The following is a 17,358-nucleotide window of genomic DNA, read 5'->3' as shown; positions in this document are numbered from 1 at the left end:
CTGCTGAACTCAGCATCTGTGAGGAGGTGAGAATTTAGAGATTGTGAACACAGGGCTGCCTGGTTTGAACTCTACCTGGTACTCAGCATAGTTCTTCAGTCCAATGCCAAGGAATGGTTTGAAGGCATCCATGTACTTCAGAAACTCTCCACCTAAGACTGTGCACAGAAAATATTCCGGTTAGGGGAAAAAAAAAAAAAATCCCAACCTGCCACGTATTTGCTGGAGTTCAACAAAACAGAAACCCACCATTATATTCCACCCCAAACCAGTAGCTGTACGTTCCACAGAAGCACAACAAATTGATTCTCACACAAAAACTGAGCAGTGAAATATGTTCATCTGGACTAAACTGAGATTCAAAAAAGCTCAATTCTTTGCAGGCCTTTGAGACAGACAACCCCCTCCTGTGCTCAGAAAGGATGTTGAGATCTTTCTGCCTGAGCAGACCCTTCAGAGGGAGAGGGACCTGGTGGCACACTTCAGACAGGGCTCGGCACTGTTACATTGCTTTGCATCAGCTGCAAACTCTACACCTTTTCACATCACTTTACTGCCATAACATATTCCTTTTGGAAACAGCTGCTCAACTTCTTCAGAGCCATGCAGTTCAAGCAGGGCACTCTGCAGTATGTTTATATTTAAGCAGTATTTGAAGTATATTTCTGTTCTCCACTAACTCCTACCTTCCCCTAAGTCACTTGCATTACTAAGACCATTCATGCAGACTTATCTATCCAAAAGTGAAAAGGCCTTTGTCCCAAGAACATACACACTTTCACTTGCTGTTTAGCTTGCAATGATCCCACACTCAACCTTCTCATTCGCTTCCCAGCTTCCTCAGGCAATCCCACTAAACATTCCCGAGAGCAGTCAGAGGGGTACCTGCCAAAGACCTGCTCTCCAAAACACGCTACTGTTGGAAGGGGCTACTCCAAAAAGCCCAAACAAACTCTGCTGCACTTACAAGGTGTCCTGTGCTCTCGGAGCAATCAGGCATGTACTTCTGCAATGAGGTTACACATAGCCTTTGAACAACACCTCAACTTTCACACTCATACACAGCATTTGACAGCAGAGTGTGTTCCTAGAGCTCCAGATGATGCCACAGCCATCACCTTCTAAGCCTGAACCATGAAGCTCAAACTGCCTGGAATACCACGACCCAAATTTTATTTTACTTCACCCATTCTGACCCGCTCTAATGCTGATCTTTGCCACCGTGATTTCTTTTAAAGAAGAACAATGACTGTAAATCCACCACTGACAAAACTCCACAAAGCAACCACGGGTCACAGGCAGCAGCAATTATGAATCATTAAGATAACGTTAAATCTGGCCTGCAGCAGCATGAAGAGACCAGGTGCCCGCTGTGCTGGGCACTGTACGAAGCAGCACCACGGTGTTTTTTCCGGCAGAATTTGCATTGTAGCTACGTTATTAACGGACAACAAACCATTCGTTCACGAAACAGTCTAGTATTAACTGCCCAGTCTCAGATTCACAGATAGATGTGGCGAGATGTGTGGTCAAAACCAGAACTCAAGCAAAACCAAGAACTAATAATGCTTTTTTGCCATAGAGTCAAAAAGAGAAGGAAACAATACAGTTCTGTCCCAGCTCTGCCTTCCCCCAAACACAACCCTGCTCTGCAGCGCAAGACTGACCTTCTACCAGGGTGCTGACTGCCATCAAGGCATCTTCCTGCACACCTCCTGAGCCCGCCGTGCTCTGGAACATTCTCAGCAGAGATGCCATCACCACGTCAGAGATCTGCAAAGCATCCTGGTGCTGGACCTTCCGGAGGACGTTCTGGGAGGGAATGGAGAAAGAGATTGTAATTGCTTCCATCGATGCAAGGCTGAATCGCACCTTTACATCTCCTGAGTTGGCTCCGAACACTCGTGACCACATGGGGCTACTAAAAAGGAAGCTGCTGTTTGAACTCCATTGCTGCAAAAATATGCTTTGTCAGTGCAAGTGCAAAGTCCCATTCATTTTAGCTGCATTCAATTTTCCAGCTACAGAACAAGCTGAATTTACCTTTCCTGCTGCATAGGCTATTCTCTGGGCTTTCCATTTGTAAGCTGGCATTAAATGTGACCAGCCCAAATCTGGCCCTATTAAAAAAAAAAAAGCTCTTTTCCATCACAGCAACGTGACCGCAATCTCTTACTGCCCAGTGTGGGTTGCACGTAAGCTTTGCTTCTAAACCATAGAATTAAAACTTCAGAAACACTGGTTGTTAAACTATGACAAAAGCATGTTCTTACTGCTAACTGCAGTCAAACCTCTGCTACCCAAGAAGGACAGAGAATAAAGTAACATACAACCAACGCAAAATACGTTTACAGGAACATGTTTAGCACTGTGGTGTTTGAAAAGCAAAACCGATTTCTGGAAAGAGCAGAGGAGCCTGGTGAGCACACATGTGCTCTGTGTCACCCAGCACATCACCGTGAGCAGAAGGGCCAAGGAAACACCCAGGTAAATACCTGAGCTTAACCTACGCTCTGCTTCTACTGTCCAGTTCTGACCGTCCCTTTCAGCATGCTGAGCTACAGAACACAGCTTTGATGTATCCTTATTTAAAATAAATTTGCATTTCCTGTGAAAAGAGAAAGACCGATTCCTTAACTTGCAGAGGAAAATAATTACCTCAAGCCTGATTCTTCAACTGAGTCACTCCAAAGAGATTGACTTTGACTGTATAAATAATTGGTCTTGATTTTCTTGTTCCTTTTAAATCCTAACAAATGTTTTTCTTCTGTTGGGTGTTCATAATTGTATTGCCAGATAAAAACTATGTAACAAAATAGTGTATTTGACTATGTAACACTGAAAAAAGTCCCTCCACTGTTTTCTACACAACTACAAATTAAAACTAGCATTTTAATTCCATCTGTGCCACCCGTACTATAGGCAAACAGTGCTATCCTGAAAGAGATCAGTGATCACACTGTGCCAGAAGGAGAGGTTGTAGATACTGAAGTCTCCCCATAAAAGCCTACCCTAAGGACAGATTATTCCCACCTACCCATTATTTGAAAAATTATGCTAGAAGTTGGAGAGTGAAAGTCATAGCTAATGCTATTGGCTTTTGAATGAGAAGGATGAAGTTAACGACTTCTCAAAAGAACCCGGAGACAACACCCAGGAGATCTCCTGACCTCGAAAAGGGCGAGGAAAAGGCCCTTTTAACCTATTTAACCTTTCCTGGGCTAACAGGAATGAAGGAAACAAACTGCAGAGAACAGGTAACACCACCCAACAAAGGAGTAAATCTGAGTAGAGATACATACTCTGCTCTGCTTTTGTTTCAGGTTACACAGTACTCTACCTCCAGAAGAAAACGTTCCCTTCTGAGCTGCACAGAGCTGCTTGGACGCTGGATCTATGTCTATTATGGAGTTTTAAAGCAGCGTCTTACAACTGTTAATAAGCTAGGCACGACCACACAGTACCACCCTTCCTGCAGTGCAAACAGGAAAGCTTCAATACCAAATACCACGTATTTCAGAGGATGCTCTGGTGAATCTCCTGAGCAGTTTTGCGGGGGAAAAAAAAAAAAAAAAGTGGCTGTTTTCAGTGGACTTTCTAAGAGTAAGCAAGGAACTGAAATGCGCTAGTACTCCAAGTCACATGGGCTGTTCATTACCAGATGTTTAATTTCAAGGACACTCGGTGCATTTTAATTAGTGCCATTTTAAATAAGAACACCAACCACAAGAGGCAGATGAACAAATTAAAGCCGTTACGGAGGTTTTTTGTCTGTGCCAGCTAAAGCAATTGTTCAGCCTGTAGCCAACACAAGAGCTAATCTGAAAGCCTATACAACATTTAACATGCCACATACAGTGTTCTTTATTCATATTGCCCTAAATTTTATAAGTCACACTCTGCTAAAGCCTTCTGAACCTTGTATCACCTCCCACATGTCAGCTGGGACACAAGATCAAATTTCCTCATTCAGGTCTCATCGACAGGACCAAATCTGCATCCTCGGGGCCACAGAAATGTCTCTAAAACCGCCTCTCTCCCATAACTATAACACAGGAGACAGGAACTTACCTGTAGAGTAGCACAAAGAAGAGACTGAAGATCATTGAACTGGATTCTATCAGAAGTGCTCTGGATATGAGACTGAAAAAGAACAAAACCCCACATGTGAAAAGCCTACATCGCAGTCCATGCAAACCCAGCAGATTTTGACAGCGCCGTGAGTTGCACAGATTCAATTTTAAATATCCATTTCTTCAAATTTAAGATGAGAGGTACTTGTTGGAAGCTTAATATATCTACCTATCTATAAAAATAATAAAAATGCATTATACCGTAAGATACACAGTCAGCAACAAAACTCATTTTTTCTACGCCAGATGAAGCCGCAGCACAACAGGAACACCACACCTACCGAGTTTCCTTAAACCCCTTACTGTAACGGGGCCTTAAAGCTTGAGTTTACCTACCTCCATCTGCAGCACTTGCTGAAGTCGTTCCATGATGACCAGAGTTGTCTTTTGGACAGCAGGGTAACAGTCCTTGGCACTGTTTTTCACTATTTCCATCAGAGATTCATATGCAGAACTCCTCAAGTTATTCTGGTGTCCATCAGGCCTGTAACAGAAGGAATGTATTTGCAGCTCCCAGTGCTCAGGCTTGCTTAGAAACAGACTTTTTTTTAGTAAATCGGTAACAGCTAGATTTTAGTGTTGTGACAAGCAGAAGCACTTGCATTCCTGTATTCCAAGACTTCAAAGTAAATTAAATTTGTGAAGCCACTCTTGGAACATTTTTTCATTCGCTACTAGTAATGACTTCCAATATCTTCAGTCACTGGCAGCAAGCACAGGAGCAGAAAAAGCCTCAAACCCACATCTTCCAGTGTGCTGTTATCCTGCCTGGGAAGCGATGGTCTCAAGAGGTGAGCAGCATACATTACTACCTCTCTGACATCCCTCTGAGATGTTGGTGAGGGTGTGAAATTTGAAATAAAGACAGCTGAGATCTATGCTAAGATGACTGATTGGCTTCAGAGCCTTGAGCTAGACACTACACTTCTGGTTGGATGTAAATTAGACAAGAATTTAGACTTTGAACTGTTCAGACAGGGACACCATTTAAGAAGTAGTCGTCCTGCAGCAAAAGACTTCAATTGACGATTGAACTGATCCAAGGATTGAACTCTGCGCTGTCAAGATTTATGCGACCTTCAAGGCAGAATATGTCGTCAGCATTACCCTTATTTTTGCATCTGCAGAACCGAGAAAAATATTTTGCCTCATCTATTTAGATTTCAACTTAGTTGGGAAAAGGACAGTATCTAGCCTAACTAGGTCCTCAGCTCTTCTGGGAGTACCTGGAATAAATGGATGTAACACTACAGCAACAACCACGGCTTAAAACAATCCCAGTAAGGATGAACCGTACGATACACATAGACTTCTAATTATGTCTTGCTGCAATCCTGATTATTCAGTCACCCTGTAGCCAACCTTGAAGAGTCTTATGACCACTGTACAGAGATGTGCACAGTCTTAAACTGTGCTTGGCAACGTCAAAGTGAAACATGGAAGAGGCACTCTTGGAGGAAGCCCCAGACTTACTAAAAGCAGATACGGACAAAATACTGAGAAATTATTCTGTATGAATAGCTTTCTTCCTGGGGGTTAGCATTCTATATTCCACACGATACCAAAAAAGCCTGGTTCTGATAAAATTCTATTCAGATCTATGCTGCAAGAGAAAGAGGGCCAGCAGCCTGAAGTAATAAAAAAAAAAACACACTCAAAGCAAAGCATCTTTGTGGAGCTTAAGACAGCCAGTTTAGTGTTACCTATCTGCAGTCTCCAGAAGTTTCTGAACTATTAGCTCAAATGAAGAGGATAAGCAGTAGGTTGCTGGTTCCTCCTGATCATCAGCTACATCTGCAGCTTCATAGGCAGCTTCAGCAAGACTAGAGAAGGCCTGAAACACAGAACAACCATTTCTGTTACTCAGTTGAGTTTACCAGTTTTCACTTTAGAAAAAAAAACAACGACCAAACACAAAAAAACAAAACAAAACAAAAAAAAAAACAAACCCCCAACACCCAAACATGTACAGGATTAACAGCTCCCCTCATGAACAGCTAATTCTTCAGCACACTGAACTTTGGTGAAACAGCAGTCAAGGTTTCAAAGGCTTATAACATTAACACCCAAGGCAGACACACTGTCTGCAGTCAAATGTACACACATCGTTACTGGTCCCAACAACTGGTAGCTGTCAAGAATCAGACCGAATAAAGGCAGATTGCTTGAACCTCACACGGTATTAACAGATTCTACCCACTATCCAGCATCACCATCACAAGTTAAAATCCTGGTTTAGACAAGGCCACAGACTGCTCAAATTCCCAACTGCTGAGCAATTGTAACTGCTCTGAGACACAGGTGGATTAGAAGAGTTGAAAGCCTCCTGATTTTCATTTCAATCTAAAAAACACATAGTAGTCATCATCTTCAGAAAACAAAAGCCACAGCTACATGGACTTTTGCCAGGATCAACGTATCAGGGAAAAGCTTCCACGCTGACTAGAAGTCTTCAAACCTCTGGAATACGAAGAGAGTGAATTCTGTCATTTCTAAAGCTTGTTTTGACATGCAAATACTCATCTCTAGCTCAATTCTTATTGAGCAGCTCTCTTAAAACGCAGTAAGGGACACATCCTCTTTATAGTGAGAGATGAGATATGCTACTTGGTAGATGACATGCATCAAGACAATGATACAACTGAAGTTAGCAAACCAAACTCAAGGGACTGCAGCTTTAAGTGAACAAAAAAAAAATCTCAGGCTCCTCAATTTAGTTCTGCAGAAGCAGGCTTAGGTAATGGGAAACAAGGGATCTCATCTCTCCTGTAAGATTAAGAAGGCAATCCCAGCTGCCCCCAAGAAAAAAAACTAAACCCCAGCATGCCTTTTCTAAACAGCTATCACACCTGTAACCAAGGACAGTTTCCATAGCATTTTCAAACCAAAGGCAACTTCGACACAGTGAATATTAGCATTTTTCTCCTTAAAGTAAGTGTCTTCCTTTATTCTTTCCTAGCAGAGTACAAAACAGACTTGAGATAACTTACGGTTAACAACAGTTGTGTGTGCTGGATGACCAAGCCATGAGTCATCTCTGAAATCCATTTAAGTCTGTGAGTATATATATGTGTGTGTGTATATATATATGTATATGTGTGTCTATATATGGCTATATATGTGTGTATTCATAGATATGAATGTATGCGAATACGAGCTGCATTCCCCTTGTTGACAGGAACGTATCACACATCCAGCAGCAAAAAGACTGCCCTACCCAGCACACGTTGGAGGCCACTCTGGGCTCAGCACTCAGGCCCTCCATCAGACACTGCAGCAGTGGCGCGAGGTAAATGTCATTGATGGCAGCTTCAGGAAGCATCTCACAGATCCTGCCCACGGTCCAAGCAGTTGTGTCTCGAACTACAACACTGGGGTCCTTCATTAGTTCTATTAAAGTTGGCATTGCCTAGAACATAATCACAGTCGGGAGAAAGATATGGATCTTTCCAAATGCAATATATGGAAATATGAATTTGCCACCATTTCTGATTCTACCATCTCATTTCTGATTTTAACACACTCCCTACAAGATAGCGATAGATTGGAGAAGGGAGGACAGTCTAGGCCATTGTTCTAATTTTAAAATTCATAAAGTTATTTCCCAGGGGGTAAGACTCAAGAACTGACACATCTGGAGTCAGGTATTCTGAGGTCCCGCAAGTCGCTATGATTCAGAGCTATGTAACCCAACTACTTGCCCTGGGCCTACAAAATCTCTCTAAAGCATGATTAAAAGGTGGCATCCTCTTGTTTTTCCTCAGATTAAGAACAATGTGCAAAGCAGGCGTCCTCCTCCAAATAAATCAGAAAGTTTTTGCTCTATGAGCCTCCAAGAAAACACTATGAATCTTACCTGTATGACTAGTGGTTTGAGCTGGTTAGGCTCTGGTCCTTCCAAAATGCACCCAAAAGCCATCACAGCCGCATCTCTGTATCGCCAGTCAGGATTTTTAATGTGTTCTTTAATAAAGGGCAGCACATGAGGAACAATGTCATCTTCACAGCAGGTCGCCAGGAGCATGAGGCAGACTCCTGCTGCTTTGCAGGGGTTCCAGTCGTCGTCATCATCATTTTCATCCTAGGAAGAGAACACCTCCCCTGGTCAGTCTGAGGGGAAATATCCCTTACTACTCACAGGCAGCGGCATCCTGTTGGACCTACTGCAGGTAACACTGCTTTATTACCAGGTGTTATATTTAGAAATAAATTCAGGTCTGGAAGTACTAGCTACATCTCTGGCAGAGAGTTACTTGCATCATCTGTACCTTTCCATCCTGGTGTAAGGCTGCTAGCTCTTACTGACGCACCTACAGTAGCCTCATACGTCTTCCAAACTGCTTCCCTCTCATCTAGCTTGAGATTTTATTCTTTTGATCCATGTCATTGCCTTGCAGAGTGGCCTGCTGTACCAGTTAAATAGCTTCTTCCCCACCGACTGTTAGCTCAGCCACTTACCAAATTCCTTTGAAGCTCTGTACCTGTGATTCTCTTATCTGTTTTATCTTTCCTGTTTTAACAAGCACTTTTAGAACCTTCTGCAATTTAACTCTCCGCACCCAAGTGGACAGTGATACAAAACAAACAGGGGAAACAATTCCCTGGATTCGCTAAGAGCACCAAGCATTTTCCCAGTTCATTGCAGTAAGCCAAATGAACTCCTGTATGGCTTAATTAACAGTTTTATTTTATAATTAGACCTGCTGTAGCAAGCGATTCTATTAATTTTGATTAGGCTGTGAAACACAGTCCAAACAAGTCCCTGTGAAGTGCTTAATAGGTACTAAATAAACATGGACTTCACAGTTCAAAAAGTAACTATCAAGAATTCCAGAAATTGTATCTCCAGTAATACAGAGACTACACATTGGTTTTAATTTCACAAACATTTTGTTAGGAATACCAATAACTATCAAACCTCTTCAGAAACCAAAAATACAAGCATATGTTAACAGAATTCAGCATAAAGACGATACCACATGCAGTCTCACAGTCTCAGCCCTAAAAAACGATGCATCATTCAGTCAGAGTGGTGCATGATGTCTCATCACAGACCAAGGACTGCTGCTACGGGTGCTCTGAACAAGTGCACCGTTAAAAACTGCCCCAGGGGACCAAGAAGTCACCTATGCAAGGGAGCAGTGACCACCACTGACAATTTGTTCCTCCATGCAACAGTAGCATCACTGTCCCAGAACGTGAAAGCAGGCATAGTACATATTTTTTGACATGCAGCAGGGATTCTGCAACTCACCTGTTTTGTTAATGTTTGTGTTAGAATTGGGACCAAATATTGTAGTGCTCCCTTCGCATAAAATTTGCTAGTGTGCTCTGGAGGCCTTCCTTGCTCTGCTGCCTAGAAAAAAAGGGTTAAAAATGATTCTCAGTGGTTATATAGGTATGAGGTCTGAATTACAAACACCAGTAGATACAAATTCCCTTGGGAGTGCTTTCCCCTCCTTCCCAAACTTCAAGTTACCATAACACATGGGAACCTCAAGGACATCCTGCACCAATCCCAGTTAAGTATTCAATAAGCAAGTTCAATTCACCATTCCATACACGTATAGAGCCCCTCCTCACATGGTACAAATATAAATATTTTCAGTTTGCAGCCACGTATAATTAGCAAGTGACCCCAAGTATAAGCAGCAAAAGGTCTTCAGCGTATAAACTAAACCTGTGTGCTGCTGACTGTCCTTTTACCCTTGCTATCCTTGCTTTTTTGAGCATTCAACATAAATACATATTTAGCTACTTTTAAAAATGGACATGATTCATCTAGAGCCCTTCAAAGTTTAAGCTCTTATTGATCTCTACAGCTAATTTACGCAAACAGCATCTGCATGCAGAACAATACCCCAAATTTATCTCCAGCCCCATACACTGTAAGGGATAATGATTACTTTCCCATAATTTTATGCTTAACTCATAAATAATGTATTATATAGAATGCGATCAATTCTTTTTGCACACTGGGGTGCAGGATTAAGTCCCTCATGTCTGTAACAGACCTCAAAAATCTTACATGTCAGTGTAACAGAGTCCACTAGGCCTCCAAGACAGCAGGTAATTCAAGAAATGCTTTCCTTTCAGTGTGGTACGTGTATCTCTACAATTCGAGATGCCGTCTTCACGAAGCAACGGCTCAAAGGTCTCCATGATACTGAGAATTTGCTGGTATTATAACGTGCCTAGTATAGATGCTTAATGCACGTTTAAGTTCACCTTACAGGAGTAGCTTGAGTTGACTTTCGAATGCTAAAAAGAAATCAGGTAGCTGTCACGTACCATTTGCAGAAAACTAACACTTGTATGTCACAGTGCGTTCTCATCAAACCTGTCAGAGAACCTTTACCTCAAGTAGTTTCAATTCCCAGCCAGGCTGGCATTAAAATAATTTTTCTCACTTAAAAAGGCAGTTCATCCTAATCTAATCTAGGAAGCGAAAGGGGTTATGTTCAAGCTACACTAAGAACTTTACATTAGGCTACAGAGCTACAAAATAACCCAAGGAGTTATTTAAAGGGAATTCCAAACGGTGGCCCCCGTGCAAGCTTAGCCACAAGCTTCACATTTACCTTGAACAGCAGAATAAATTAACCACAGCTGAGCCCTGGGCAAGACAGCTAGCACCCAAGTTAGCAGCTAAAAACTAAGCTGGGTACCACACCACTGGTGCCGACGGCTGCAGCGAACAAAACACCCGCAGACACAACCTGCCTCGCAGGCTTTGTGCAGCCTCGGGTCTCAGCTTCTGTCACAGACACGCATCACGTCGCATCAGAGTGGTGCATGATGTCTCATCATGGACCCACAGCTGCCACACAAGGCACTCAGCCGGGCTCTCCTACACTGTTCCACTTGGGAGAACAGGAGGACCTTCAGACACGGTTCAAAGACATGACTTCAGCATTCTCAAACAGATGATCAGGGGCATTCACCACTTTTCAACAGTCATTTGCAAGCTCACCTCAGATGCCTCTATAGCCAGGTCCATCTCCTCGTCGCAGACATTTGACCAGAACTCTATCCCCTGTAGAGCCACCTCATCTATGTCACTTTTCATTGCTTCAATAGTTATCTTTAGAAACATAAAAGGAGGGGAGAGGACATTTTAGCAAGTTATTTTTCCCGAAATACGTGCCCCAGCTTTTGGCCAACTGGTACGAGATTCGAGATTGTCTGAAATCAGATGCCACATTGGAGTTACTGTTCTTGAAGACAATCTCCTCATTTAGAAGTTTATCAGCTATCAGCACCTCAGGAGGACTGCAGAGCAAGTCAAGCAATCTGTACTGTCCTGACTTTTGGAGTCTCAAGTCTGAAACACCTGATGCTGGTCTTAAGGATTTTGCTAGGAGAGAGGGGTTCACAGCAGGCAGTCACAGCCAAAGAAAGAAAAACAAATCCGGAATGTAGCAAAATTTTTTCTCTTGGATTAAGACAAAGGAGCACAGGAAGGTCAGACAACTACGTATGAGAAACCCGAGTACTCACAGCAAAAAGCGCAGGACCCATGTATGTCTCCATATACTGATAATAAAGGGACATTATCTTCACCAAATTCTGTAAGGCAGCCACTCGTACCTGTCAGAGTAGAAAATGGATCAAAGATGTCACCTTCCGAGTGCTTTGAAAACCAAGCACAGTTGCAGCCTCCCACAGATTAATAGCTCAGCCTTTCTGCTGATTTAGTTTACTCCATACGCAATAAGGTCTTTCACAACAAGTGACATAAATCCTCCTAGCAGTTTACTACTTCTAACTTTAGGTATAAAACTCATTTTGTTCGAGTACTTACATGCACGCCAATCAAGTAACAGAATACTGTTTTATTTCACATAATACTTTTTAACTGTTTTTTGATGCTAGAGGTTCTAGCCAGCTTCCCCAGAAAGGTGCAGTGACAAATCAGAGCACTTATTTTCACCCACTCTTGTACCACTTTCACTCACCCTTGTATCTGGACACTGTGTTGCTTCACAAACTACTTGCATAATAAAGTGCCTTTCAGACTAGAAGAAGAAATAAAAGAACGTTAGAACTGTATTACAAAAGCATTAAAAGTCTTTGCAAGACTTCCTATGGAGGATGCATTTTGAATCTGGACTAGTACAATCACTCACAGAGCACTTTAAAAATCAAGGAATTGTACAAGTTACTATTCACTGCAGTATTTAAAATAATTTCTTCCCCAAAATGGAAATCCCAGGCTTCCATTTTAAAAAAAGTACTTAACAGGCTGTCCAAACCAGAAAGATACAGCAGAACTAAAGACACTAGCTTTTCTGGTAAAAAACAAAAAAACACCCCAACCAAACAACAAAACACCCCCCCAAAAAACAAAAAAGAGGGAAAAAAGAAATCCTACTGTTTCCTGAACTATTGCAGTAATTGCTTCAAGAAACCTCAAAACTCAGTCAGGACAAATTTTTTGAGAGACAGTACCTGGATATTTCTTGCTTTTCAGTAGGAAGGAACAGACTTATACTCAGGCTATTTACAGTACTGAAGCCCAACAGAAATATGGTCTGAATGGATCATGCACCTCTCATCTTAAATTTTGAAAGACTCGAGTTGATCTCCATCAAGATCTACTGAATAGTTGACATGGGAAAGTTTTCATTAAAAGACCTTCTAAACTGAAGGTTCAATATTAATCCCACCTTCCCCATACTGTCCCTGGTAGAGACCTAGAGGATAGACTTAATCTGAGAAGGAAAAGAAAAATCAATAGATTTTTCTGTTCTGAGAAGACTCTCATTCTGAGGCCCCTATTCTGAAGTCTTACAGGCCTTCCTCCCCCAACGATTTTCAGAGGCAAAGTTAAATCTGGATTGCTGCCACACCACTTGAAAGAAAGTGCTGATCCAAGCTTGTACTCTTACTGCCGCATTACAGAGTGGAGTGTGATTAGGAAGCAGAGCATCTAATAGGCTAAACTCTAAGGTCAGTTCAAATTTATCCAAAAAAAGTCAATGATGCTTCCTTTCCATTGATGAATCGCTGAAGATTTCCACAGTATTTCTGCATTACAAGAGGAACATACCAGATTTACAGAAATGAATCCAAGTCTCAGTTGCAACATAATTATGCATCAAAACTCAGCGTGGTGCATGATTTCTCATCATAGACCATGGATTCAGCCCTTGCATTTTAGGCCAAGAATTGTTACTGTTTCCCCCTCACCTCTTTGTCAAAGTTTGCTTTGGTGAATTCCAAAGAGTTAAGGAGTGCATTAGTAGCTGCTAGCTTCACATTGTTGCTGGGCTCTTCCTTTCTCATTCCCTGGATGATGGCTGTCAGGATCTCATTGGATTTGTCCTGAAGCTGCTCTGGATCCTAAAAGAAGCGTTGATAAAGTTATTTGCCAGCTGAACAGCTTTCTCCATATTTCAAAGTACCCTTAAAGTTTGATCCTGAAATCTGTCAGCAGAAGTTGTAGGACCTTCAGGCCAAGAAGCTCTTTGTTCACTGGGAGCACCAGAACACAAATACAAGGAATTCATACGCCATGTCTTTACAGCTTCTGGGAGAGAAAAGAGAAGACTGAACTGAGTGCACATAGTCCAGATATTCAAGTCATAAACGCCAAATAAACTGGACTGTTTCAAATAATAGGTCAACAAGTTTTAGACTACTTGACTTCATTCAGTTAGCAAGTTGAAAACCACTGTCTTCCAATTCCTTTATATACTGGGCAGAGGTCTATGCCAGCAGTTGCAGTTGATACTTCTATTGGTAAAGATGCCAATCTTGTTTAGATATAGGGCAAAAAGATATTGCCTGACCAGTCCCAAGGACAGGTAACTGTTAAGCACTTAAGCCTTAAAGAATAAAGCTGTGAACATAGACTAAAGATTAATTTTTCTTCGTGGCAAATTTAAGACCGCAAGATCCCCAAATAACTGTATTGTTATATAAGAATTTATCCAGCAGTGGATTCCCAAACTACAGCCACAAACTGTGTCACAAAGTGTCTGACACAAACTACAAAACTCTAAGAGGTATCTTGATTACAAAATAACCAACCAGTAAGCCTGGGCATCCAAAAATCCAAAGGCTAATGATACATGCCATCCAACCAAACAATGAACACGCATTCAAGTCTTGTACGGACTTGTAAGGAACAACGCTTGACCTGGAGCACTCCCCTGTACAGCCGTAGATTTCCTCTTTTATTTCACTGACCCTCTATGAAGCAACCAACCTCCCCAGTGAAACCAGCCCCAGGCAGCCTGATGTGAAAACACCAAATAGAAGATTTCTCCTTCTACCTCACTACACTGAAGTTCAACCAGCGATACGCCACACGTGCGTTCTCTAAGGCATTCAGTGGCACCAAAAAAACAGTGGTAGGTCAGACAGTGCACAGGGTTTTTGCAAGCAATTCTGATCAGATACTTGATGTAACACGTAGTGATACTGCAAACTACGCTGATAAAACCAGGAGACCTTTTGTAGAAGGTGCCTCAAAGAGCTTGTGCTTTTCTTGCCTATGCGTCAAAAATTCCTACATCAAGAACATGGAGACTCCTCACGCAAGATGAAAGTAGTTGTCAGGTTTCCCCAACACAGAAAGGAATCAAACGCTTATCTCTCATCTGTGACATTTTACACAACCGGACATTCAGTTGCAGTTTTATAACAGCACCCCTCACCATCATATGACCGCAGCAACAAACAGACTTAAATCTGCACCATACGAAAGATGACCTGGATTTGTGCTGTGAAAGCAGGTCAGTCCTTTCAGACACCATCGTTGTGTGTTTACTGTCCATCGTTCTGTCAGCACAGAGACATCCTCCGGACAAGTATTAAAAGACAGCCACAAGGAAGCATTACAGCCTACTGTAGGTGTACGAAAGGAAAGGCTGGAAGAGAAAAGGTGCTGGGAAGAGGCTGGGACAGCACTTAAAAAATACTGAAAATATACTCAAGATAAAATAGCACTTCAAATATACTCACAATATCCTGACAGATGTATCCAATGGCCTCCAACGTTGACTCTTTCATGTGCTCCGTACTGTGCTGATTTGTAACGTTGGCTACCAACTGGGGAATGAGTTCGGGCCACTGGTTCATGGGGATCTCTGCGCATGCGATGCCGGCCACGCACTGAGAGGCAGAGCTGGGCCTGTATGTTTCTGTACCCAATGTCTGCAAAACCTGCGGGAGAGATTTAGCAGGTGATGCTTTGATGTCGGTGACCAGAGACACGGTCCTCGGCTTGCCACCAAAGTCTTCACTCGCTGTTATTCCAAACACACTCCTTCCCCATTAAAGCAGTTAGCTCCTTCTGCTTTCTCCTGCTGCAAACGAGGCCATGACCATGGACAAATAATGTTTGAAATGAACTTGGCCACGGCTGCCCCTTTCAGGAAGTGAGATACAGCTGTGTGATTACACATACTTCTACCACATCCTTTAAATCCCATACACAATGCTATGCGCCATAACGCGCAACAATGACTCACTGAACAATTCCTCGCCGCTTGTATTATAAAGCAAAATTGCGAAAGCTAAACGAATTGTGGTTTTAAAAATCCCTCTCAAATACCGGACTGTTTATGCCAAGATAATCTGAATAGAACTGAATAATTTTCATTTGTTTTAATTGCAATCAATCAGAATAATAATTTTTTTGTATATGTCAATAACATTACTTTTAAAAAAATAATGGAGGGACATGCATTTGTTTTAGCATTTCCAGTTATATGTCTTAATTTTCCATATATCCACGTAATACTTTATTTCCAACGTTACTTGACAGAAAACAGTAATAAACTGGTTTTGTTAGCTTCAGTACACACCTATCTGACAGCTCCTGTTAACAGTGTAGTTCCCCTTTAACTACGACCAACGTAAATAAAAGACTAAAGTTGTATCATCACTTGCCCAACCTTATTCTGCTATACATGGATTCTATTAACACAGAAACATTATATAAAGCATATGGCCAACTTGCATCAATTACACAACCCTGCGTACATCCAAGTACGCCTTTGTTCCCATTAGCCAAAAAACACTAAGCCACCAGTTCTGCCATTGCAAGTCCTGAACTTTAACCGTCAAAGAGCACAGGAGTCCTCAGGCAAATTCCCCACCTATGTGAAAATTTAAGAATATAATTTCCCATTTGGAACGTGCAAATTTTTTGACCATATTCTACTCTTAAAATTTGCTAGGCCTCATGTAGACACATGTGTTCAGACACAGAGTATGCTTCGAAGAAGTTAATGTGGATTATAAAACAGTTGAGGAAGCTCTTCAAGTACAAGAAAAAGCAAACACCAACCCAGTTGCAATCACCCAGTGGAGAAGCCAAGCATGTTAGCTCCCACAATCACACAAGACTATTCAGAGGCTCCTTGTGAAAGTATTTACAGGTGTGAATTTAAAAGCAGCAGCCTCATACCTGTTTGGTTTTTTACACTAATAATCCTACAGATTAAATATGCTACAAGGAACAAAGCACCCAAGCAAGTGCAGATGACATTGATTGTCTCATGAAAGGGAGCAGCCAGACAACGGAAGACTCCACAGGTGGAAAAGGACGGACAAAACATTCATCGCTCATCCCCCTCTGTGAGAGAACAACAGGCGGAGAACCAAAAGTCTCAAAACTTACGTAGTTCTTGACTTCCCTGCGGGCGTTGGCGTCGATCGCAAGCCATCTCTGTTGGTACTGGGCCTTGATGTCGGGGTCCTTGGATGTCAGGGAGTTCTTGATTTGCAAGCCGGCCGCCACGCGGGCAACTTGGCTGTTGCCGGGGTTTGCCAGCACTCTGGACAGTTCCACCAGGAAGGTTGGCTGGGGAGAGAGGAGGGCTCAGCACCCACCTGCCTGCGCCTGCCTGCACCTGCCCCTGCCTGCACCTCCCCACTCAGGAGGAAAAAACTCCCCATTCACCCAGCAAAATGAGACCACGACTCACAAACTCCTTCTCTACCAGGCCAACAGCAAACCAATGCCACCACGCAATGACGGCAGCTCTATCCCGAGATTACAGGCATTAAGCTCCTGATTAGAACCGCTGGAAGGTGACGTAAATAAGCATTGACTTCGCTGGATTTTTTTTAGCTTACTTGAGAGACAGTTACCTTCCGTGCTCCTGCCTGCTTTAAGTATTCCTTTAAATAAACTACTCAGGTGGTAGGCCAAGATATGTATTTTCTGGATGGATATCAAACATGGCGAAGAGTAACTCTCTGCTACTTA

The 17,358-nt window shown here is 42.4% G+C and overlaps 1 protein-coding gene across 2 annotated transcripts in view; it reads right to left on the bottom strand.

The window, feature by feature from the left end:
* Window positions 1-16,944, bottom strand: part of KPNB1 (karyopherin (importin) beta 1) — a 20,219-nt gene extending 3,275 nt beyond the window's left edge. The window contains exons 1-14 of one of the 2 annotated variants that reach the window (XM_010296480.1): window positions 16,768-16,944; window positions 15,105-15,305; window positions 13,326-13,478; window positions 12,092-12,151; window positions 11,634-11,723; window positions 11,107-11,217; window positions 9,388-9,489; window positions 7,990-8,214; window positions 7,351-7,542; window positions 5,837-5,967; window positions 4,470-4,617; window positions 4,072-4,143; window positions 1,668-1,812; window positions 76-158 (exon numbers count right to left, since the gene is read on the bottom strand). In XM_010296480.1, coding sequence (XP_010294782.1) covers window positions 76-158; window positions 1,668-1,812; window positions 4,072-4,143; window positions 4,470-4,617; window positions 5,837-5,967; window positions 7,351-7,542; window positions 7,990-8,214; window positions 9,388-9,489; window positions 11,107-11,217; window positions 11,634-11,723; window positions 12,092-12,151; window positions 13,326-13,478; window positions 15,105-15,221 — 1,629 coding nt within the window. In that variant the 5' untranslated portion in view covers window positions 15,222-15,305; window positions 16,768-16,944. The remainder of the gene's footprint in view (window positions 1-75; window positions 159-1,667; window positions 1,813-4,071; window positions 4,144-4,469; window positions 4,618-5,836; window positions 5,968-7,350; window positions 7,543-7,989; window positions 8,215-9,387; window positions 9,490-11,106; window positions 11,218-11,633; window positions 11,724-12,091; window positions 12,152-13,325; window positions 13,479-15,104; window positions 15,306-16,767) is intronic. The other variant, XM_010296479.1, reaches the window with a different exon arrangement.
* Between the last annotated feature and the right edge of the window lie 414 nt (window positions 16,945-17,358).

The sequence above is a fragment of the Phaethon lepturus genome, unplaced genomic scaffold, assembly GCF_000687285.1.
Source record: "Phaethon lepturus isolate BGI_N335 unplaced genomic scaffold, ASM68728v1 scaffold41241, whole genome shotgun sequence".
NCBI lineage: Eukaryota > Metazoa > Chordata > Aves > Phaethontiformes > Phaethontidae > Phaethon > Phaethon lepturus.
The sequence above is the reverse complement of the archived record's forward strand: the minus strand, read 5'-3'. Positions and strand labels throughout refer to the sequence as shown.